The sequence below is a fragment of the Ochotona curzoniae genome, unplaced genomic scaffold (genome assembly GCF_017591425.1).
Source record: "Ochotona curzoniae isolate NIBS_2020 unplaced genomic scaffold, NIBS_Ocur_1.0 scaffold_1852, whole genome shotgun sequence".
In the NCBI taxonomy this organism is placed as follows: domain Eukaryota; kingdom Metazoa; phylum Chordata; class Mammalia; order Lagomorpha; family Ochotonidae; genus Ochotona; species Ochotona curzoniae.
In genome coordinates this window covers 395,391-421,621 of record NW_024467087.1, presented here as the reverse complement: position 1 = coordinate 421,621, position 26,231 = coordinate 395,391, and the positions used below count along the sequence as shown (strand labels likewise).

Genomic DNA, 26,231 nt, shown 5'->3' with positions numbered 1-26,231 from the left:
ATACCATAGCAGTTAAAAGTCCTCACCTTGAACACGCCGGGATCCCATATGGGCGTCGGTTCTAATCCCATATGGGCCCCGCTTCCCATCCAGCTCCCTGCCTGTGGCCTGGGGAAGCAGTGTAGGACGGCCCAAAGCCTTGGGACCCTGCACCCGTGCGGGAGACCTGGAATAGGCTCCTGGCTTCGGATTGGCATAACATCGACTGTTGCACTCACTTGGGGAGTGAATCAATGCGTGGGAGGTCTTCCTCTCTGTCTCTCCTCCTTTCTGTATATCTGCCTTTCCAATAAAAATAATTAAATACAGTCACAGACTAGGAATAAACTGATAATAGAAATTGTAGGAATGTTTCAAAGGCAAAACAAATTGTGCAGCCATACATATCTACTAGAAACTAGAAACATACACACCTATCTACTGGAAAACTAGAAATATGAATAGTGCATATCTAGCATAATTATCATCGCTGTCATTTGTCATTTGTTTAGCTTTCCTAAGAAAATTTGTAGAAATTCCTATATTATGAGACCTACCTTCTCAAACTGATAGTCAAAACTCAAATTTCCAGCCTTTCCTAGTGATCAGCTGGTGATCTAGGAATCATTGATTTCTCTCTCTCTCTCTCTCTCTCTCTCTCTCTTTCTCTTTCATAAACACACACACACACACACACACACACACACACACACACACAGAGGAAGCTCCAATACAAAAACCCTAACAGAAGTTAATAGAGTCTAGATTTTCTGCTTTTGCAGAAGTCTGTGATAAAGGCGTCTGACATTTTAGTAATGAATATTGGCTTCTCAATATAGAAAATACTGCTTAACTAAGAAAGAAAAGAGGAAATGTAACTAAAACCAATTAGGTGCTATTTTATACCCATCAAGGTGTCAAAAATAGAGTGAAATGATATTTCATATTAGCAAAAGTGCAGCCAAATGGAGTTCTGATGCATTGTTACTAGGGTGATAAATTGATACAGCTTTTCACAATAGTGTTTGACCATATCTGAAAATGCTGAAAATGTGAAATCCCTACAAATATTATCATAATCTTACAACCTACAGAAATAAAATATGTTCATAAGTATATGTGTACAAGAACATTTGTTGTGTTGTTATTTTCTAATAGCAAAAAACAAAACCCTAGAAATAGCCTAATTGTAAATTAACAAGAGATTAGGTGACTTATAAGTAAGTATTAATACCATGCAATAATCTGAAGTAGGTAGAATAAACTATTTACAGTTCATATCAAGATTGTGGCATAGTATATTAAGCCATTGACATGATCCAGCATCCTGTATCGGCACCAGCTCTTGTCCTGGCTGCTCAACTTCTGATCCAGCTCCATTCTAATGTCCCTAGGAAAGCAATAGAAGATGAACCATATGTTTGAGCCCCTGAATCAACATGGGAGACCCAGATGAAGCTCCTGACTCCTGGCTTCAGTTCTGGCTCAGTTCTGGCTGTTGCAGCCAACTCGGATGTGAACCACCATTTGAATGATTTCTCTGTGTGTGACTTTCCACTGCCACACTGTAGCTCTTTCAAATAAATATACTTTTAAACAAATGAGTTAAATATCAAAAATAATAGCTTTCAACATATTTATAAACAGGTTGCAAAATAACAAATAGTAAATTTTATGTAAAAGTTGAAAACATTAAAATCACTAGTAATTATTGTTATCATGCATATCATATCAGGTCTAGAGTATTAACAAAAAAGCAACTTCATGATTATAAAATAATCTGAGAGTGTAAAACAGAGGAAAAAGGGATCAAGGCTTACCTTAGTACTCTTCATATATTTAAAGTTTATTTTTTTAAATACGGAAAGAAATATGGTGCCTTGTTAATATTTTTTAATGTGTATGATGCATGCCTATATCTTCATGTATTCTCTTCACATTCAAAAATACAAGGAATTATTCACTCTGTAAGTATCCCATGATTTTTGGCCAAAAGCAATCACATCTTGACCTGACCATTCTAGAAATGCAGTCAATTCCTTCCTTGCAAATTGAGGCCTTGTATATTTTCCAAGAATGATTGCCTCTGAATTGACAAATGAATTCATCTATTTTGTGAAATATTTAAATCAAATCTTTCAGGTAATAAGCCTAAGTTGGCCTCATAGGAAACACATTTCATAATATTTCCTACCTAGAACAGAGCAAACACAGTTCTTAAGGAAGCTTTCCCAGCTTGATGTTAGAGCTAAAATGGCTTCAAGTATCTAACATCGTTTGATTTGTTAATATGGCTCCAACAACAACAACAAAAAGCATGCAAGCATTAAGCAGCTGCAGCGGGCTTCAGAGCCGAGGGATCTGACAACTGCATTATATTGAAGGCTTTGTCATTTTCCAGTTTTTAAAAAGTTTTTATTACAAAGTCAGATATACAGAGAGGAGGAGAGATACAAAGGAAGGTCTTCTGTCTGATGATTCACTCCCCAAGTGAGCGCAATGGCCAGTGCTGTGCCGATCCGGAGCCAGGAGCCAGGAGCCAGGAGCTAGGAGCCAGGAGCCAGGAGCCAGGAGCCAGGAGCCAGGAGCTAGGAGCCAGGAGCCAGGAGCCAGGAGCCAGGAGCTAGGAGCCAGGAACTTCCTCCTGGTCTCCCATGCAGGTGCTGGGTCCCAAGATTTGGGCTGCCCTCTACTGCTTTCTCAGGCCACAAGCAGGGAGCTGAATGGGAAGTGAAGCTGCCAGGGTTGGAACCGGTGCCCATATGGGATCCCCGTGCATTCAAGGTGAGGACTTTAGCTGCTAGGCCTCTACATCGGGCCCATTTTCCAGTTTTTCAAGTCAGTTCCCGTTATCACAAACAGTGCCTTCACCCTTTGCTATTTGGCTTCTCTCTGTCATTCTCTATTTAGGACAATCATAATCCACATTCCTCTTCCAGGTAGAATTAGCTCTTGAAATAGTTTCATTGGCTTTGTTTGTATTCCTGCTTATCTACGTTACATAAAATTAACCCAGGAAATCACAGGTCATGAATTTCTAGCAGAAAAATTTTGACACAACCCACCTCTTTTTTTTTTAAAGATTCATTTTTCTTTGAAAGGCAGATATACAGAAAGATGAGAGAGGGACAGAGGAAGGGAGAGAGAGCCAGAGTGAGAGAGATGTTTCATTTTTCTCACTCCCCAAATGGCTAAAACAGCCAGGTCTGGGCCAGGCTGAAGCTGGGAACCAGGAAGTCCATTAGGTTCTCCCACATGATGTGAGTTCAAAGTGCTTCGGTGAGCTACTTATGCTCTCACAGGAGCTTTAGCAGGGGACTGGATCAGAAGCCGGCCAACCAAGAAAAACCACTATTCCCATATGAGATATTTGGGCCACAAACTGTAGTGTAATTTTCCACACCATTGTTCCAGCCTCCATAAATCCTATATCTGCACGTATACATGCAGAAACCTGTGGAATACGAGGAAACTGACAGCCTAAGAGGATCTCAAAACAGGCAAACACTCCCATCCACTCTGTGACTCACACAGTCAGTAAGGAAGGAGGTCCTGGTGCTGCTCACTTTGTAATTAACATTATTCTTTGCTGAATACTAACAAAGAACTGTTTCAATTATTTAGGAAAAACTCAAAAGAGAAAACGTAAAAGCTGATCTAGCCACAAAAACAAAGATTATCAATGTAATGTCTTTTTATGCATTCCAATTTCTCAATTCTCTTATTTTCAATTTGTGTCATTGCCAGATTGTCCACTGTGCACCCTAGGAAGTTTCTCTGTTGACAGCTGATAGCAGGATTTGTTACCGAGCATGATATAAGCAGTTACACTTTTCATGGGAAAATGTTGAATTTAACAATACCTGAACTGGCACCTAAAGTCTCCTGGCTCGTATCTTGACTCTAACATTACTCTTCTTTGTCCTATCCATGTTCTTAGTGATTTTTATTCTATTTCAGGCAGATCTATGTTGAGTATATGACCAAGAACCTTAGACCCTCTGGCCTGCTTGAAGACCATAAGAGAGGTAGAACAATATCTACGACGTTACCTTGAAAGCTAGGATGGGAGCTAAGTCAGAAGGTTGCTTGGATTCCAAGAGCACCGAAAGTTTTCTCAGCAGTTATTTTCCTACTTTCTTTTCCAATTATTGACTATATGAATCAAACACTCAGCCTATCCTAATTCTGAGCTCTCTCTCTATTTTAGTTCAGAGCATATGAGGAGGCCCAGGAAAATACCCACTTGCAAATAGTTATTTCTACTAGTAACGGATTAGCAGACCTACACTGAGAGAGAAGTGCCAATGAAACTTTGTTTGCACTAAATCCTTTGCAGCCCTCCAGTTATAGCTTCCACAAAATTTCCATGATGATGAATAATCATAGGTGGTTGCACGGCCTTAGTTCATTCAAATTGGAACATTATTCCTTGTACTGATTTTCTCCTGTGAGACTGTGGACACAGCACTGATGTTACTAGCCAGAAGACAGGTGCTATCTGACTGTAAATTTGCAACATGCAGACATAGACCTCACGATGCCTGTACTATTCCCATTGCAAGCATTTCCTATTGATTTCTTGTATTCTGAGATGAATCATTATTTTCTTCCTCTGACTTGTCCCTTACAAGCATCTACCACTGCTCAGTTTATAATCTGTGCTCAGTGTCCTACTGCTAAAGCTCCTTGATCTCATGGTTTTGTATTTTTGTTGTTTGTTTGTTTTGTTTTGTTTTGTGGGTTTTTTTTGGAAAATCAACCAAAACTAGTAGCTATTTAACGTTCTCTCCCAGATCAATCATTGTAAAATACAACTCGTATATTTTCACTGAACTCAAACACACTCAATGGTTCTGCATTACCTCGAGAATAAACTACTGCTTGCCTCACTCCTCACCTGAAGAGCTTTTTATTAACAGTTCATGTCACCTCAACAAACACATAAAAAGACCTCTGCCCATTTCAGTGCCAGGTGCTGAAGATACTGAAATGCACATGATATATATTCTGCTTTCTGAAAATGGACAATTAACTGGAGTATTACAGTCATAATTCTTTCTTCAAATTTTATTTGTTCTATTTCACTGGGTCTTGTAAGCAACAGATACTTGGTAGTCTACTATGTGCCAAACATTGAGTTAGGCACTGATTGTACTGAGGTAAGCCAGACATGGTCCAAAACTGTGGCGCTTCTTTCAAATAAGGAGCTCTCCAGGGCAATGTGACCAAGGAATACAATTGGTGCAAAGAGTTATGGGTAGTGCTATTTTACTGCTCAAACTGGCACCACAATGTTCTCCCTTCCTGTTGAAAACATTATTTTCTTGACAAAGTATTTGAGGCCCAAACACTGCACTGCTGGAAAGCAGGTAACAACTCAGCCTGTGATCTCAGGAACTGCAGAGCTCCTGATGCAAATAATTGCTAAAATCACAGGGTTGCCTAGTTTTGTCTAGTCAACTTTGGCCCTGAGACCAATTGTCACAGACTACAAAGAAGCATAGGGAGAAGAGAATTTTTAAAATACAAGAAATGTGTTTCATAGCCAAACTAATTGCAAATATTTTGCCTTGTAACAGATGGAAATGCTGCTAAAAATAACATGAAAATAATTTGATCAAAGTCTGCCCTCCCTATCAAAAAAGAGTCCTCTGTTGCTTCAGTTTAATTATGAGGAAGAAAAACAGACAAACAATTGGAACACAAGCCTTTAAAACAGATATAGAAAATGTTTGTATGATTAGAATTGTCATCAGAGCCTCTATCCACTTATATGTGCCTGTTTGGGTGACAAAGGAGCAGGAAAAAGAGGTGACTGGTGCAGGAACTGTGTGTGTGTGTGTGTGTCTGCAGTATCCCAGGACTTAGTTATTTGTTTGCCTATGCATAACTATAGAATGCCTGGAATAGCACATGGACTGGTATACTCATATGCATGTACATTTGTTTGAATGTATTTTCAGATATTGGTACATTAGTGAGAATGAATATTTGTGAGTGCATGTGTGTCTCTGTGTTAAATGAGTAGCTTCTGTAACTTTCATACACAACTTTTAATTCATAATTAGTTCTCAAACATTCAAAGAAACATTTACACATTCCTAGTGAATCTGAATATCCCATTGGCTTGTTGATTATCTGAATATAGGGGTCCCTAGAATTCTTTAATGCGGAGTTGAGTTCTTAAGATAACAAAATTTTCCTGAATCTGAAGCACTAGCCATTACTAGTCAACAGATTGAGAGAAGGAATCTAGACATACAGACCATCTTGTCCATTTCTCCCAAGTGAAACTGGTGCACTTTTCAGCTCTCCCGATATGTCAAATGCTTGGTTAAGTGCCAAGGAAGCCATGAAGACTTGGTACTTGTCCTCAAGGAGTTCACAGGGAGTTTTCTGAACATTTCTCTTTATTCCACACTAAAAGAGCAAAGTTCAAGACTTTTTACCCCTAAGTTCCCAACCACTCACAAGCTAAGGAGCTTTCCCAAGAAACAGCCCCTTCTCTGACTTCTATAAATGTCCATTTACTGAAGACTTACATAAAAGCAACATGCCTAAACCAACTCTCAGCCTCTAATATTTTTCCCTTGTTTTCCCATACTGTCCAGATTGCCAGATCAATCATTGCAAAATACAACTCATATATTTTCACTCAACTCAAACACACTCAATGGTTCTGCTTTACCTCTAGAACAAACTCTACTGCTTGCCTCTACAACTGTTTATACCCACACAACAGATGGAAGGAAAACTTACGCTCTTGCATTCAAGTTGTTTCACTGAAGATTCACATACTCAAGAAATCTAAGTAATGAACATGGGCACTTAAGATTCTTTAAATATATTTTCCTGATATTGAGACTTTTATTTGCAGCATGCACTCATTGATGAAAAATTATTGAAATATGAAAAATCTAATAACAGACACAGAGAAAATCATAACTTCTATGTTTCTCTAAATGACACTTATCTAACCAGCTATGTGATACCCAGTAGGTATTACTAGGTAGTCTACTGGAGTAAGGTCTCCTGTCTTCGTAATGTTTTACTTTGCTTTGGAGGAATGGTGACTGGAGGAACCCTGTGATGATCTCTGAATCATTGTGTTGCAAGGTCTGCTGTGCTCTGCCTTATTCACAAGTCTGTACTGAAGTTCTTCACCATTTGCATTTGTTAAAGGGCCAGTATCCAAAAACGGCTTAGACTCTTTCTCCAAATTGTCTATCACTCTGATCATTCCATGAACCCAGTTAAGAGTTGAGTTGCAAAGAACAGCCTTCATGGATGACCACCACTGGCTGCTTGACTGAGAATTCTGACCTCAGCACTCTCCTCACATGATCTACCTGTAGCAATACAAGGAGATGCTAAATATTTTGTGTAAAGTTGAATTAAAAGATAAAATAATTTTGGTGCAAAATAGGTTGAAACACAAATACATATTTTTAGAATATTCATTTTGCTTTCTTAGTTATAAGGTTTTTCAAGTTTTGAAATTTAATAATCTTTAAGCATTATATTTTCAGTAAACTTGTTGAAAACCCCTGCATGTATGTGATACCACTGAACTTTGCATAGAGAGGTGAGGGGAGTTTTAATAGAAGACAAGAAGCCTGGGAGAAAAAGAAAGCATCTCTATATGCTTTATGTGATGAAAAATTAAAGACAGCAGGGAAAAGATGGATTTGGCTTAGAGTGGTTAAAGTAAGGGATGCATGTGAAACGGGTCATTTCCTTGGAACATAGCCATAAAGCACTATAGTAGGAAAACCTCCAGTTATGTTCTTTAATCTATTATGCCATCTTTCTCTTTCACTTCTGCAGGAACTTACCATATCCGTGTCTGACACAGGGCCAAAACTGGTCACATAGATGTCAGTCTTCACTTCAGTTACGGCATCTAAGTGAAAGAAAGTAGAAAAGCCATGAAAGGCTGTTACTTTATCTCAGATAGCCATTAGTCAAATTGCTACCCTCTGAGAAAGGACACCTGGCACAGTCATAGGAAAATCCTTCCAAATCCTCTCACCTGCACTGTTTTTTCTAACAAGGACTTGGTGTAGGTACACAATCTATTCCTTCGGATATTATTAAGAATGATGTCAGTGCCCCAGACAATGGCTTGGACAGAGCCCTTAATGATGCCTGGCATTCACACATGTGTGATTCTCATAGATTTACCCTTACGTGTGGTAGGTTTCAAATGTTGCAATATCTCTTTTGCTTCCATGAATCTAGGGAATTATACTCACTCCTCAATGCCCACTTAAACCATGGAGAACAGATGTGACTGTTTGAGGTTCTGGAAAGTATTGTGTGGCCCTTGAGGGGCCTTCCATGCCATGGTGAGCACAAAAGCACTCATTGATGTCACACTACCATATGATTGACACAGTTGTCTGGGTTGACTATAGAACTGGATGAATAAGAAATTCTTTTGTTGCTTTAAGTGACTGAGACATGTATATAACCACTATAACTTTGTGTACCCCTTTACATTTTTATAGTTGGTACCTTCTCTGTCACCACATGGCAGAAAGAGTCATGAAGCTCATTGAGCCCCTTTATTGACACTTATCCTGTTCATTAGAGCAAAGATCTCATGACCTAGTCACCTTCCAAATACCTCAACTTTGAATGTAACCACTTTGAGGATTAAGATTCAACAAAATCCATTCATTCTTTTAAAAAGATTTATTTATTTATTGGAAAGTCAGATATACAGAGAGGAGGAGAGACAGAAAGGAAGATCTTCCAAGCCAATGATTCACTCCCCAAGTGAGCACAACGGCCGGTGCGGCACCATCCGAAGCTGGGACCCAGGAACCTCTTCCAGGTCTCCCACATGGGTGCAGGGTCCCAAAGCTTTGGGCCATCCTCCACTGCTTTCCCAGGCCACAAGCAGGGAGCTGGATGGGAAGCAGAGCTGCCAGGATCAGGACCACGCTAGAACCACGCAGCCGGGCCTTATTCATTTTTATACAAACGTTCCAACCCCAGCAGATATGCAGACAAGTGATATTAATCTTATCGTGAGTAGGCCCGGGTCTCCCAAGGGTTAACTCCACAGCTTGGCTTGTTTCTCTAGGGGTAACAGGATGGGCAATCTTGGCCCGATACATTTAGCCCCTGGCTTGACCTCAAGTTCCCTCTTCCTGCTTCCCCTTTTTAAGATGCCCCCAGGAGAGCTTAGGAGTTGCTTGAGCATTGGGATAATACTGGGAGGAACTAGGAAGACTATAAAAGCGGCAGGCTAACCTCAAATAAATGGCATTCTCTTTACAAGAATGACCCACTGTGTGTTGGCTTTTTTGTAACCCTAGTCTCTCCACTTGGCTTGGGTATGCTGCGACATGGGCATTGCTGACAATTGTGTAAGTTTTTTTTCCTGCTTCTGTAAACCCTGTGTACTCCACCGCAGAGAAGTAGGGAATATATCTATATTATATGTACCATGTTTATTATATCTATTCAGTCTTAGACTTCAGCTCAAATTTAATTCACATCTTGTTGATTCCCCAGTTTTCAGGACCTTAGGCTTACTATATGGTGCCCTGGTTCAATCATTCATGTGCCAAAATACTGATATGTTCAAAGCCACTGTATTCATTCACAAATTTTCCCCTTTCAGAAAAGAGTATGGCTATCATTTAATAATGATCAACACTATAATTAGTTCATCGAAAGACAGAATTTACTCCCAAGCTTAATCAACAAATAATGTGTCTCAGAAAATAGAGCTGTGTTTTAAATAGTTGTGCCCTCATCTAGAGAACAGGCTTCTCTCTGAGCTATTTCTGCAAATGAATGAAAAGAGAAAACACTTCAGAATCTAAAATAAGCCCCCTTGTTCACACTGCCAGGCTCATTGGCCAGAAAATCAGATGATCTTATCCTTCCTGTGTCACATGACTATGTGCAGCTGTTCTACCCCACCAAGCACATGAAACAAGATTAATTAATGGAAGACACTATAATTAAATTTGCATCCAATACTCTAATCAAGGCTATTCTGCACACAGAACGTTCTACACTAATGTAATTACAGAATTGTAAGGTAGTCTTTCAACCTTTCAACAGGTATCCAACCCACAGAAAACCAGAGAAGAGACACCAGGAAAGGATATAAAATTGGTGGGATGATAAGACTTTGGAGTTTATTAGTAGGATGTTTCGATGGCAAAGCCAATTCTGAGGTGAATAAGTAAAGACATATGTCAACATTACCTTCTATCCCTGCTCTCCAGCTTAGCCAAACTGCTAAGGTCATCTGTGGCAGATGCAGTGGCAGGAGTAGTCAAGGGGATAAATGGAGTCACCTATGAGTAGGAAGTGGTATTGCAATGGTCACTGGGATAGATGGGAAGTCTTGAACTCTTTTATCTTCTCTGACCTACTGAACACATTACAAAAATTGTACTTCCTTTCGAATGCTTTTTTGCTTCTGCACAGTGAAGGATTGAGACCAGCAAAATCCTGGATTTTTTCTGTTGTAACTAGAAACTCAGATTATAGGGACAAAAGCATATGATTAAAAGTTCTTCATGATAACAAGAAACTTTTCTATGCTATGTCTTTCTTTTCTCTAACCCGTTATTTCCATTTAAAAGGTAGTTTTTGGAGCCAGCATTGTGGCATAGTGATTTAAACCGCCTCCTGTAGTGCCAGCATCCCATGAGTTCTGGTTAATGTCCTGGTTGCTCCACATCTGATACATCTCCTTACTAATGAGCTTAGAAAAGCAGCAATGGATAGGTCAAGTGTCTGCCACCTGAATGGTAGACCCAGATGAAGCTCCTGGATCCTAATGTTGGTCTAGCCTCAGCCCTGAATGTTGCAGCCATTTGGGAAGTGAGCTAGGGAATGGAAGATTCTCTCTCTCTCTCTCTGTCTCTATCTACCTATCATCTATCTATATCTCTGTATGTAAATCTGACTTTCACATAAATAATTATTCTTGAAAAAATGTTGCTATTTAATTGCTAGGAAGCAAATTCTGTGTACAGAGATTTCTTTCCTAGGACTTTCTCTGGTTTTGCAGCAGAGAATGAAAGTTGAGTCTAGTAATTGTTATGGTACACTTGTCACCAAATATCTTCTTCCTCCATTTCAATATCAGTCAGAAAGAAAGTTAACAAGTGCAAGAATTGAAAAAGGCAGCTTGAAATGAAGGGGAAGGAGAAAAAAGAAGGGATAAACAAAGGAAGAGAAGAGGTCATTAGAAGAGGATTGGAGGAAAATGTAAGTGACAAAGAGGAAAAGAACGGGAATAAGAAAATACAACTACATAGAAAGCTAGAGAGTAAGAGACAATACACGTGAGAAATAAAAGGGAAAACAATAGAAAAATGCTGGGAGAGGTGCTTTTGTTGTTGTTTTTTCATTAGGGGAACCAAAAATCTTCTACATACTGGTAACTGGAGAAGGAGGTTACTTGCATCCTGGTAGCACAAATGAACAGATTTTATGAATTTATGTTATTTTCTGAATTTACGTTATCATGCTTAGGCCTCTGACCTCCTACTGCAAGACTATACAAACAGGGATATTTGAAATTCCTGCACCATTCTACCTAGAGAAAAACATTACTCAAAAACTGGTTCCATTTTCATGTGAGGAAACACAGCTGTCTTAGAGCAATGGACCTGAGAACACACAGACAAGAACCCTGAAAAAATATGAGTAAAAGCTTGACTAACTGGCTTTGAATTTAGCCCTTGCCATTGCTTATCAATTCACTCTTTTTGCATTAGTTTCTTCACCTAGAAAATGGGAAAACCATAGCATCTATCCCAGCATTTCTATTAGGAAATAAGAAGATTGGATTTAGACCACTGTTAAAACAAATTCAGTGTACAATATATGTTAACTATCACTGCTGTTTAACACCATTTCACCGACTAGATGACATGTCAGAAAAGCAGAACTCATACAAAACAAGGTCCTGGATCCTAGATGTAGATTAGTATCTTCCTATAACTCCAGTTTCTCTGTGTGAAGGAATAATTAGAAATTTACAACTTCATTTAACCACAAAAAATAATCAGCGAATTAGGGTAAAACAGGTGAAGGTTACAATCAAGTCTAGTCCCTGTTCACAGCCTATTCAGTGGAGACATGTGAAGAATTAAGCAATGAAAAATGAGAAGGGGTATATTCTATAACTACGTACACATTCTTGCTCTTCTGATGCTATCCTCTGAATAAAAGGAAACTAGCATTGTTCTTCCCTTGTACACATTTATTACACAGATTACTGTAACATCAAAAGTACTTGCATGGTCCTGAAATAATCTTTAAAATTTTTGTAGAAATGCATATTAATTTTTAATTCCAATTTCCACAAAATTTTCATTATGTGTACATACAGTGTTTACCCTTGCTGGGATTCCCACTGGTAGATAACTCCTTAGCTAGTCAGTGTATAATTTGTATTTGCCACTGAGCTAAAATTTTAGGTAAGTCAGTGAACAAGTGGTCACTATGTTTATGCTTGATGTGGTGCACTTAGTATGCTGTGATTTTGGGCCTGGTATAATGGCTCAGTAGCTAAATCCTCACTTTGCAGCTATCAAGAACCCATAGAGGTGCCGATTCATGTCCCAGCAGCTACACTTTCCATCCAGGGCCCTGCTTGTGGCCTGGAAAAGCAGGGGAGGATGGCCGAAAACCTTGGGTCTCAGTACCCGCACCCACATGGGAGACCCAGAGGAAACTCTGGGTTCCTGGCTTCAGATCAGATCAGCTCCAACTGCTACGACTATTCCGGGAGTGAATCAATGGATGAAGATCTTTCTGTCTTTCCTTCTCTTTGTAAATCTGATCTGTCTTTCCAATAAAAAATATATAAATCTTAAAAAGAAAATGCTGTGTTTTAATATACATGTCCAAGAAGGGGAAATTTTCCCTGTTGCTCAGAAACCAATATTGTGAGGACCCCACACTGGCTTTTCCGACACAGCACAGGTAGGCACATTGGTTTTAGTACTGCCCTTTGTACTCAACACAAGGGATTGTTCTGCCAATTTCTTTTAAAATTTAGAGATCTACAAAGATTTAAAGAAAGAGATCCTTTTATTGCTACGTCTGCTCTTGTTTTTGTTTTTTCCATACAAAATGTCAGATTTCTTTTGACTGCATCATCTGGTTTTTGACATGGTTCTGAGCATGCTCTGTGCTTCACTTTTCTCTGGCTCAGGTCTGATATTTTACTGATCCTCTGAAATAGCTGTGTGGTGAAATTTTGCCACAATTCCATTAACTTCATGATCAAAAGGATAAATAATGTATATCCCAAACCAATTATACTTATTTGTCTCATTACAGGCCACAGTGAATTCTCCAATCCAATTTCCAAGAAGAGTGTGGCTTGAGATCTGGGGTTTTGGCACAGAGAACAAAATTCTGACTTCCCTGTTTTCCCATTTCCAGGTCATTAAGGAATTGTGAAGAGCATGTGCTCATTATTGTCCATACTTCTTATCTTACAGATTGTGCCCTGGGAATGAGTTCCCTGTGACTAGCAGTCTGGATCTGGAAGTCACAAGTATTTAGGAGATGTGTTCCAATGACTTATGGTGGAGTTTTTGGGCAAATCTGAGTTAAAGTGCTCTTTTCTCATGATAATGACCTATCTATTTGTCTCTGACAATACTTATGGACTAAAGTACTGTAGGTGCTCACTGACCCCACCCTTAAGAGAGTCAATCCGAGGAAACTAACAAGTCTCGAGTTGCAATAAGACCTTACAGTTGCTGCACATCCTCTTTTGCAGGATGTTTGGGCAAACTTTCCCAACTTATGACATTTGTTAGGCTTAAGCTCCTGACCATAGCAGCCATCTGGGGAGTGAAGCAGTGTATGGAAGATCTTTTTATCTTTTCCTCCCTCTCTCAACACTTCTGAGTTTCAAGTAAATTAAATGAATCTTTAAAAAAAAAGTGAATGGTGCCATAATTGAAAACACACACACAAAAAGAGGTATTTAGTGTGTATGATGCTTTTTAGGAGATTTAAATGTTTCATGGCTCCTCCATGTAGAACTGAACCTACCTAATATGTAGCTGGCTACTATGTCATCTCCTCCTTCTTGGTCCCAGATGAGATGCCTCATGGGAAAGCAGATGTACTAGATTGGCAAGTAAGGAGATGGAGCTATGTAGCAAAGCTACGTAGATAATATGAAAAAAAAATCTTCTAGCTTTACTTGTTTCTACCAAACCCTTGTCTAGTTCCTCCATATCAACAGTAAGAGGATAGGAAAACTAAAATTAAATCAAGGCTGAACTGGTTTATGATATGGTAGAATAAATACACTATACTCTTCACTGATTTGTGTCTCAGTGGCCCCTATTCCCATCCAGCTCCCTGCTTGTGGCCTGGGAAAGCAGTTGAGGATGGCCCAAAGCCTTGGGACCCTGCACTCACATGGGAGACCCTGAAGAAACTCCTGGATCCTGGCTTTGGATCAGCTCAGCTCTGGCCGTTGCAGCCACTTGGGAAGCCAGTGGATAGATCTTTCTGTCTTTCCTTCTATCTGTATATCTAACTTTCCAATGAAAATAAAATAAATATTTTGAAAATTAAAAAATTAAATTTCTGAGCAAAATACAAAGAGCAAATATTAATAACTTTAGAGGGCACATAAAAACAAATTATGGGAAGCAACTCAAAGGGGCATTAAAATTGTGCCATTTTTCTTGTTTTCCTCTCCAGGTTTGTCCCAAACGTAAACCTGCAAGGCAAGACTGTGATACAGATAGTTAAAACTCTGACAAAATCTGTATGTCTTACCACGAAAGAAACAGCCAATAGGGTTTCAACAAATCTACTCTTCTTATTCAACAGCTGTGGTAATTGGATTCTCACTCTGTGACGTCTCTATCACTTGAACTACACTGTTTGGGCTCTCACTGTCAATTTTACTTTTGAGTGTTTGATTTAACACAGTTCTTGTCTTCACATTCTGAAGCCCACCATTTTGCCATCAGTACTTAACTGTGACCTCATGAATTCTAGCCAAGATTTGAAACCCTGGGTCTTCACTTAGTCTAGAGAAAAAGAAATGATATAAATTCCTAAATAACTAACTTCAGGAAACAAACCAAAAAAAAAAAAAAAAGTGAAGGCTGTAGATATCTTACCAACAAAGAAGTGGACTCTGGGTAAACAATAAACCCATAGCTGTAGTGCTTAATTTTATGAAGTGCTGTGGTTAGAGTGATGGCTCAATCTTTTGCCTGCAAGTGCCAGCATCCCATATGGGTGCCGCTCATATCCCAGCTGCTCCACTTAAAATTCAGTTTCCTGTTTGTATCTTTGGAAAACATCAGAGAATGGCCCAAAGCCTTGGGATTCTGTACCTGCATGGGAGACTGGGAGGATGCTCCTGGCTCCAGCAATTGAAGCCATTTGGACAGAGAACCAGTGATGTAAGATCTTTCTCTCCATCTCTCCTTCCTATAAACGTGCCTTTCCAATAAAAATAAATCTTTTCAAGAACTATGAACTACTGTCAAACATTGTTTTATCTTACTTTCAACATAAATCTGTAACATAAACATTCATTCACTCAAGAAATATTGAGAACCTACTATGGGCGAGGAGGTGTTTGTCAGTTTAACAGTGAACTCCCATTAACTAGCACTTGAGAACCATATCTGTTGGTGGAATGTATGGGGGGTGTGGGCCACACCCTGTGGTATTTTTAACTCCACTGGGAGACTCAGGGATGGGGATGGTGACAGTCTAAGCTGGGTGAGACCAAGGAGCTTAACCACAGTGTCTAGGGTGGGGATTGCGTCAGGAGACAGGCTGTGCTGAGCTGAGCCAGAGCGACCACTGGCACGCTTAGCACTGGCTGTGATCAGGCCCGGTTGGGGAGCTGCAGGGAGACCCGGGCTGGGTGAAGGTTCCCACCAAGGGGTGCACATGCTGGAATGAGGCTGCGTTCTGGTCGGGACACAGTTGTAGTCTCCCTTGGTACAAGTGTGAACTGGGAATTGGCGCACTGGGCCGGGCCAGACTGTAACACCTTCTGGTGTTCTGGAGGACCAGGGTAGATGTGGGACGGACTAGGCTGGGTTTGAACCCCAACTGAGCCATGTATGTGCTATATGTGGGTATGGACAGCCATGGCTGGGCTGAAACATCCAGCAGCAAGAGCCAGAATGGGTTGAAGGCCAGTAAAGAAAAGCTATTGCTCCTACTAGGACAGGAGATGAACTGGGTGGTGCTGGCTCATGGACCCACTGGTATGCGTGAAACCTGGCACCAGGAGGGGTTCTGAGGGAGGAGTCTGAGCAACTCTTCTGACAGGACACGGATCCTACAAATAAGCGCAAGAAGCATGGAAGGAAACAGCCCAGAAAAAAGTGCACCACTTGCATGCATTTGGCATGGGTTTGGGGCGGACCAGGCTGTCAGTTCGTGTCATCCACTGGCAAATCCGAATGCCAGAGCAGAGTGTGGGTCAAGCCAGGTTCAGTCGCAACAAAAGCAGGATACAACACAGAATACTGAGGTGAGGCTGCCTGTGCCAGATGAGACCACAGCACCCAACCAACACACCTGAGAATCAGGAAGGGGGAGCAGAGCCCACAGGGAAATAAGGGGTGGTTCCCGTGCTAGATAGCTACTCCCACTGGAGAGTGTGAGCTGGGACCAGACTAGATAGAGCTGCAACACCTGTGCGCCTTATGGACCAGATCAGGGAAGAGCCAGGACGGGTGGACTATTCCTACTAGTGTTAACAAAACGAGAGGGGGTGAGAGCTGTCGGGGCTTAGCCACAGCAGAAGCTGGCACTAGGGCCCATTACTGTCAAGTCCAACCACAGGGTCACCTGCACAGAGCGCAACCGAGAATGAGAGTGACATGGGAGGGAAATAGTGGGCTCCCCCCTCTTGGGTTAACACTCCCGTGGGAGGGTACAACAATAACTAGGACAGGGGCTGGGGTGGCTAGACAGAGAGAGACCACAACAACATCTGTGAGGCTGGACAGTTGAGCGGGTTGAATGGAGCTAGGCTCCAATACCCTTCGACATCTATGAGAGCCCAATGGGATATGGGGCAGACTGAACTAGGCTGCTACACATGCTGGCAAATCAGGGCAGGGGCGGGCCAGGTGGGGGTTATTGGGGGTCGCTCTCACTGGGCTGCAGCGCCCACTGGTTGGTGTGATGGCCAAGTACGTGATGAACAGAACCAGGACGGACTGCCACACCCATTGATTCCAGTGGAAGTCGAGGCTCAAGACGGAACCAACCTAGCAATTGCAGCCACCAGCTGAACGGGGGGACGGACTATGCCAGATCCTGTACTTGCTAGTACATATTGCACTCTGGTCTGGGAATACCTCAAAGTTTCTTTGGGGATCCCCTCAACCGAAATGGCAGACTTAGAACCTTAACCAAGAGGGGACGGAAGATAGAACAGGTCAGTAAACCACCACAGCTATATGTTGGCAGCGAAACACTGGACAAAAGGAGACTCCATGATGGACTATGTCAATCAGTAGATTATTCAACAGCCTCATCGTGCCTGGAGTGGCGAGATTGGCAGCAATCCATAACTGGTGAACTTCCGGGACCTGGGGTGGGTGGGACACTGGGTGGGGCTTCTCCTCAATATTCCCTTTAGCCCTTGTAACTTTTTACCCTAATCAACGATGTAAAGATTGCCAAAATATAATAAAAACAAACAAACAAAAAAACAGTGAATTCCTTTCACTTAAATTGAAATTGTGAGACAAAAAAAGAAAAAAATATAAATTACTAAAATGCAATAGGTGCAAATTTTGCATAGCATTTTCAGGGGAAAAAAACTGCTTCACAATGTTGTCATTTGAGTGAGAATTCATAAATGATTCAGATAATACCTGTGTGGTTTTGACCAAGTTAATAATAATAGTTATGGTGGGAACAGCTAAGATTTGTGGATGCTTTAGTGGTGGTACCAAAAAAACTTGTTAATAGATCTAATTTGAAGAGCAGTGAAGTTTCCCAAACAGCTAAAAGGTATGTTGGTTATTTTCATTCTGTAGTCAACAGGAGAATATGGGAGCTTGGAGAAGTAATTTGACTTCCTTGAGGACCCCCAGCTACAATGAGATGAAATAAAATTGTGAATTAAGATTTCTCAGAGGTGGAAGCCTTTACAGTAAAACTGGTGTTATGCTATGCCTTGAAGAAAGACCATGCTCCTGTAGTACAGAATTGTGAAGGCATGGTGAGCCACCTGAATAAAGATGTACCTGGGACTCTATAAACTGCTGATAGCATTTCCATCAGTTAGAAAGAACAAACCATAGTGAGATCCCAAGGGTAAATGCTGATGCCTGCAAAGCAGATGAAAAGAAAGTTGAATGATTCAAATATAGAGAAACAACTGAATACAGCCTGATGATACACGATGATAGTGAATCACAAAAACAAACTTTATGCAGAGATTGACAAGGGGCTTCCAGAGCCATTGAAGGAAGCTGAGTAGTGCATAAGAACTAGTCAAAGGCAGATGTGATTCCTTATTGGAACCCCTGCCAGCCACAGTTCTCACAGTAAAATGATAGCATAGCCAACACAGAAGGCAATGAAAGAACAAGCTGAAGAAATGTGTTTATCAACTTTTTTTGAGGGAAAATTGAAAGGTGACATCATAGAGGCTTATGTAGACAAGAGAAATACCTGCATAAGAGCTTTCTGCTGAAGAAGATGAAGAAGGAGAAAGAGAATGAGGAAGAAAAAAAAAAAGAAAGATCAAGGCTTGTGAAATCAGAACACATTGATTATTTCCCATTAAGATTCCTTCACTGTTGGTGTCCATGTGATAGAAACTTTACATTTTTTTCAGAACAAATTCAAATGGTTAATACACATATGAAAAAAATCTCAGGCTCCTTAGTTGTCAGGGAGATACAAATAAGAACCACTTTGAAGTTCCACCTAACTCCAGTGAGGTTGGCCTACAATCAGAACTCTGCTAGCAACACCTGCTGGCATGGATGTGGGGAAGGTACCCTCTTCAACTGATGGTGGGAGTGTAGGCTAGTACCACCACTATGAAAGTCAGTATGGAGATTTCTAAGACAACTGAAAACTGACCTGTCAAATGACCCAGCTGTCCCACTTCTGGGAATATATCCAAAGGAAATGAGATCTGCATATGAGAAAGGGATATTTAATCCTATATATTACAGCAGCACAATCTACATTAGCAAAGAGATTAAAACAATGCAGATGCCCATCAAAAGAGGAGTGGATTAAGAAACTGTGGTATATCTACTCCGTGGAATACTTACTACTCAGCCATTAAAAAGAATGAAATTCTACCATTTGCAACCAAATGGTCCCAAATAGAGACTATTATGCTCAGTGAAATAAGCCAATCCCAAAAGACAAATATCATATGTTTTCTCTGATATATGGCAGCATTCATGCAAAATCCAGGATCAATAGCCCTTTTAATACTGTTTTTGCTGCAACTCAGGAGTTTTTATTATTATTTTTTATTTCTTCAAAATAGTCTCTTTTCTCTTATTAAACTCTTCATTATTTTCTCCAGGAAAGTTTTTTGTTTTCTTTTTCATTTGCTCATCACATTACTCATTCACTATCATGTTATTTAACTTCAACTTGTTGTAAATTTTCTATTTCTTCTTCCTGTTGTTGATTTTATTTTGTGGCTTTTCATTTAAAGGAATGTTTAGTAACTGTGTAATGGAGACTATTATATCCAGATGTGAGGATACATCTTTACTTCCAAATCAAAGATGGACTCCCAATAAAACCGCTGAATGTATCTTGACAATAGGATGCTTGACTCTCTGCCATTGTGCATGCCTGCAATGTCAGGATACACTTAAAGAGCAGAATGATGCACATATGACTACTTATGAAGTACTATGCTATTATAATGACGCAGAGGAAATCATTGGCGGGGGAAGTGATTTTCGGAGTAAGGGAAATCCCAAATCATATGGAAATATTTCATAAAATTTTAAAAATAAATAAATAATTAAAAAAAACATTGCTTCCAAATATCATATATGGGCCAGGCCTTGTGCTTGAAATTAGAGGGAAAGAAAAAGTTAACATGACACAGCTTCTGCCTTAAAGGAGTTATTGAGGAAGAGAATGACTAAGACAACAGAAACTAGAACCCCACTGTTGCCCACTTCACACCTAGAGCTATTCATCTTACAAATCATTTTCAAAATCTGCAGGGATGGTAGCTTAGATACCAAGAAATCTCTACACATTGTTTTCCCTTACGTCTTCCTTTCTAGAGTGAAAGCTTCTAGAGTGTTGACTACTTACACCTTAAATCAAGTGTTTTCAGAGGGAGAAAAAGAGACATTTGGATCTGATAAAAATCCACCTTGGAAATCCCACCAGAGCTTGAGAAAAGCATTAGTGGTCTGTACATTAAGTTTCATTTAAGGATCATAAGGGTAATGTTCCAATACTCGGAAAAATTTTACCAGGATCTAAAAATGTTCTACTGATGGAGCCAGTGTTGAGTAGCTGATTATTCTATTGCCTGTGATACCAGCACCCCATATAGGCACTAGTTGAAGTCCCAACTGCTCCATTTCCAATCTAACTCCCTGTTAATGTACCTAGAACATTAGGGAATGACCAGCAGATGGAAAATCTCTTACTCTGTGCTTCTTCCTCTCTCTTTCTGTAACTGCATTGGAAACAAAAATCTTTAAAAAAATATCTGGTATTATTATCTTTTGTTTTCAGAGATAGTGATTGATGACCATTTGGGGTTGTTAAATGACCATCATGACATGGAAATGATGATCTTGTTTCTAATAATGAATCTCAAGTCACTTACTTATTACCAATGGAAAAAAATACGTATTTTCTTATATAAGTGGCAAAATCACTGTTTTATAAAAACAATAGTTATTTGAGGTTATAGGATAAACTATCACTAAAGCTGAGAATAGGATTCAAATAATACTTTGGTCCTGACCTTGAGAATAATTCTAGCTATCTAGACCTATGCATTCTTTAACAATGTTTGGTAACTCTGCTTCTGCGCACTAATGAGATCCCAGGAAAGGAACAGTGTAAAGAAAAGTTATAAAAGGGAGGTGTCATATTAGTAGCAAAAGTGTGGTAGCAGGTAAGCCTCAAATACATTAAAAGGAAGTTACAAAAGAGAATAGCAAATAACTTATTTATAGAAACGGAGAGCAAGCAAGGGTAAGAGGTATTATTGTAAAAGTGACTTCAAAATGAATTTTCTGCTCATGTATAAAATCTAGAAAGAAACTAAAAATCAGAAATGTTGTGATAGCTGAGGAAATACAGAAATGATGATGTTGAATGTGTACTGGGATATGGAATCTATCCATAATAGTAGTAATAATAATAATCTAGAAAATGACTCAAAGGAAGCTCATCAGCAGGATGATAGCTAACATCAGTGGCTTATGACAAGGGTACATTGTAGCTAGCCCCTGTTATGATTGGACATGTATGCAATATTTTAAAAATCTTGACCATATAAAGGTTTGCCTCAGGTATTCTTAATCTTGTTTTCTATGTATCAAATAATCTCTTTACTTCTATTTTCACAACTTATTCTCTGAAGTGCCCTTCAAGTCTCTATTCTACTGAACACATCTTGTTTTTTCCCTCTTTTCTTATATTTCTCTTGTTACCTCTGTCATTTCTTATATTATTTTGTTTGTAGTTTCTGCTTTTCCAATTAATTTTGCTTTTTGAGGACAAGAACATTATATAGTTTATATATATATATATATATATATATAGTTTATATATGTATAGAACCCAATGAAATAGGAGGTTGATAAAAACAGTTATAAAATGAAAAATATTCAAGTAGTTCATTCTGCAGAACATTTTTCAGTAAAATGTTATTGCCTTTTTAACTGGAAACTTTTTGATGGCTGCAGAATATATCTTGAATAAGACTTGGGCTTATGAAGGACTATACTATTGTAATAATATGGGAAAAAATCAGTCAGGAAGGGAATTAGGGGCAGGAGTAGAGAAATCCCAGGTCCTATGGAATTGTACCATAAAATTCAAAACTAAAAAAATAAAAACAAATAAAAAACAAGTTCAAGTCTTTGTCATGACTTTTAAGTGCTATATATGATCTGGGTCCTTCATGTCCATCTAACTAAATCATGTAGGATCTACTCCCATTTATTATCTTTTCCCCTTTATCTCTGGAATTTGTCAAGGCCTTAATCAACTCAAAATTGTTACATATTTGGTTCCTTTCACCTGGAAAATTCTATATGATGAGTTCTCACTGATTTTTTTTTTAAATTTCTGGGTTAAAATACACTTTAGTAGAGAGGCATTCCCTAATTCCTCCCTGTAAATTTTAACTATGTCTCCCATCACAGTTCATAATGAGAAATTATATGATTAACTGATTAATGCTGATATTTCCCACACCAGATTATAAATATCACAAAATTGAATTTTGTTCATTCTATTTATTAAGTAACCAAAACCTCAAACACAATGTTTGATACATAGCTGGTGATTTTTAAAATGTGCTGAGGAAAAATACAGGTTTATAGACAGAAAGGAATCTGGAATATCTGGATTCATATCATGGGGAGGCTCACAGTCACTTGCCTTGGTCATTCTTAATACTGATCAGAAACAGCAAAAATTAAACTTCTCAGGAATTCATATTTTCAAGCCTTCTCCAAGATGTCACCTCCAACCTAATAATGGCTGGACCAAAACTAAAAATATTATTCTTAAAAAGGCAAAGCAAGCAAACAAAAGGCATTGGCTGTTACATGAGGTGTTTTGGTTTTGGGTTTGTTAGTTCCATCTGTTTACATGCTGAGTACCTGATAATTCTGTTCTATTTTTGTGTGGTCCAGAATATCTTGTGGTATTGTTGATAAACTATGGTTGCACAGTACTGGAGAACTCAAGGAAGAGAATAAGAAAGAAGATGAATCAGAAAGAAAATAACTTCTTGCCACCTTAGCAGGAAGAGTCTCACATACAGTTAAAGCAATGACTTTCAAACTCCACTCCATCCTCATTGGGGAGCTTTTAAAATTCCTGATGTTCTGGTTCAACCCTATCCTAGTGAAACCACAACATTTTTTTTAGTAAAATACTGGAATAAGCACATATTTGCTTTGATAAAATAACAGGAATTACTAAGGAGCTCCAATGTGTATTAAAATTAATGCACAAATTCAAACCTGATGCATTAACATTTTGTGTACCACTGTTCTAAAGTCTGACTGGTCTCATTGTTCGCAAAAGGCACTTGGGAAGACTGCTGCCCTATAACCCCTGAGTTAACTCCCAGACATCCACTTTGTCTAATGCTAAATCCAAACCTACCTTCTGGAAATGTATCGTAAGCATTACTTTATTGGAATTCTTGAACAGAAAGTGAAACCAACAAAAGGTTGAAACATTCTGGTTGCCATATGTGCTCTCCACACCATTGATCTGGAAACTATATATGAACAGTATTGTCCTAGTTAGTTAATTGTGCAAGAGAATCTTCATAGTTTTCAACTACATATAGTGAAGAACAGACAGATTTACACAAATCTTTGTTTCAGACATTAAATAATTTCTCTCTGTGACTCTCCTTCATACATACTCATAAAGGCTTAAAGTTTTCTGTCTTAAATATATTGCTTAAAATAGTTAAATCTTAATCATCCATGCAAATAGATTTGCCTCCATCCATTACTACAAATCAATTAGAATGGGATATGATTCAGTATTTTCTCTCATACTCACTGATAATTTCTTTGGTTGTTCATTATGTTCCATTTATTTTTCACTTTATCTTGAGTTCAGATATAGTAGAGGGTAGTAACTGCACAGCAGTGAACACTTTGCACAGAGTTACAAGAGATCAAATTTCTATTCTTGGAACTAGATCAGCTCAAGCCAGTTTTGTTTCCTTTGGCTATATGCCCGAGTTTTAGAACCTGTTACATTCCCACTCTCTCATCAGTGTTGTGAAAACAAAGTCAAGTCAGACATGAAAGTAAAGACTAAGTGGATATAAATGTGTCCTGCCATACACATCCATGAGGGGTAAGAAGGGTCCTGCGAAGACTGTGATTCTTTAGCAATAAAAATTCACTAAAGATTAGTGGCCATAGAATTATGAGCAGTGTTAGGAAAAAGAATGATAATTAGTAACAGAAGCTACCTCGGGGTCACACACACACACACACACACACACAAATAAAAACAGAATATGGGAAACAAAATTTCCACATTAGATAGAGAAGAGCTGTATCTGGACTTCATCAAGACATCAGCAGATTCTGCCATATACTTTGGAAGCCACATGGAAAAATGAAATATATTGATGGGGATTTTTTTATCTGACGGAAATATATCCAGAGGAGGAGGTTAAGTGGGACAGTGCCAAATATTTATAGTCTCTGGTAGCTATGTGAATAAATAATTCAAAATTTACATTAAAAACAAGCTGAAAACATAAAAGGTATGGTGGTTCAAGTATGTAAATAGCATTGACTTAAAATTACAGTCAATATATTGATTAGAGGCTGGTACTTTAGTGTAGTGGCTTAAGCTGCTCCTTGCAGTGCAAGCAGCCAATATGGAAACCATTTGGAGTCCTGCATGTTCCACTCTAATCCAATTTTGCTAATGTTCTACAGGAAGTAAAGTGGAATAACCAAAATTTTCTGCACCTACATGGGAAGCTCCTGGCTTTTGACTGGCCCAGCTACATCTGTTGCAGCCATTTGGGAAGTGAACCAGCAGATGGAAGATCTCTCTCCTTCTCTTCCTCCCTTGATTCCTCCCACCTCCTTTCTCTGTATCTCTCTATAACTCTGGCTGTCATATAAGTAAATCTTTAAAAAATGCATTGATTAACAAAACCAAAAAGTGCTGTGCAGATTGACATTATTACACTGGGGGGCCAGCACTATGTCACAGTGAGTGAAGTTAACACCTGCACTGCCAGCTTCCCAAATCACAATGGTTCAAGTCTGGCTGCTCCACTTCTAATTCAACTCCATTTGAAAAAGACTGACATTAATCTGAGAGGGCATACAATTATTTGAAAGATCCCAGGGGAATATAGCAGAAGGACCTCAGTTACATCAATATAGTGCTCAGCCTCCTTTTCAATAAAGGCTTCAAATTCCCAAAGCCCAAATATGTGTTCTCTCTGATATAAGCAAACATCATGCAAAGACAAGATAAATATATACATATGTGTGTGTGTAACCATAAATATAGCCTGGAGGATAACATACCAGGAACTGAAGATACAGTGTAAGATGCTTCTCTATTCTCAAATAAAGGGATTACTCCCATTGAAGCTATTAAATATATCTTGGCAATAGGATGCTGGACTTTCTACCATTATCTGTACCTACAATGTCATGATATGCTTAAATAGCAGAATGATGAACTTGTGACTGCTGATGAAGTACTATACCGTCGTAATAATATAGGGGGAAATTGGGGGAGGGAGTGGAAGGGGGAATTCCTGTGAATATGGAATAGTATCACCAAATTTTAAATAAATGAATGAAAGGAATGAAGAAAAGGCTTTATATTGAGAAATGGTGGGGAAATTGAAAGGAACTGGTGACCATGCGCACTATCTTAGTCACTTCCAGGATGTGATCAAGGGAATGCATGGCCTTGGTTATAGGAGGAGGTCGGTATGTACTCTGACCCTCACCAACGTGATTATTTAAGACAATAAATCTCTTATTGAAATCTGAATTTTCTGGAGTGATTGGTTAAGATGAAGCCAGGTGTTATTCAGTTTCTCAAGCCCAGAAAGATGAATTAGTCCTTGAAGGAAATGGCATTGATCTTGTTTCAAATTCAGCTGCTTTGAGTCAGCAGGCAAAAACAAGAAGAAGGATATAAGAAGAAATGGGGACGGTATCTATAGCTCTGAAAAAGGAGCTGTTTAGTAGGCTTGTGAATAAAAACTGTAAGTTTTCTGGCTACAGAAACAAGAACATGGATTAGAAGTCTAATTTGTGATAGTTCAATAATGTAATAAAAGATCTATGGCTTTGAAAACATACCATGGTCACGTATTCTCTTTGAAGGCATTGGAACTCAAATTCATAACTTTAATTATCTTGATATTACAAATTTCTTTCTAATGGAATAAGTTGCCCATCTATCACAACCGCTTTGTGCAATTCAGTATTTCATAAATCACCCAATTTACCAACTTAGAACAGAGAGAATCC

General features: G+C 39.1%; 1 protein-coding gene across 2 annotated transcripts in view; it reads right to left on the bottom strand.

The window, feature by feature from the left end:
• GABRA3 (gamma-aminobutyric acid type A receptor subunit alpha3) overlaps positions 1–26,231 on the bottom strand; it is a 220,692-nt gene that overhangs the window by 79,547 nt on the left and 114,914 nt on the right. For both annotated transcript variants that reach the window (XM_040999901.1, XM_040999900.1), the window contains one exon: positions 7,818–7,885. In XM_040999901.1, coding sequence (XP_040855835.1) covers positions 7,818–7,885 — 68 coding nt within the window. The remainder of the gene's footprint in view (positions 1–7,817; positions 7,886–26,231) is intronic.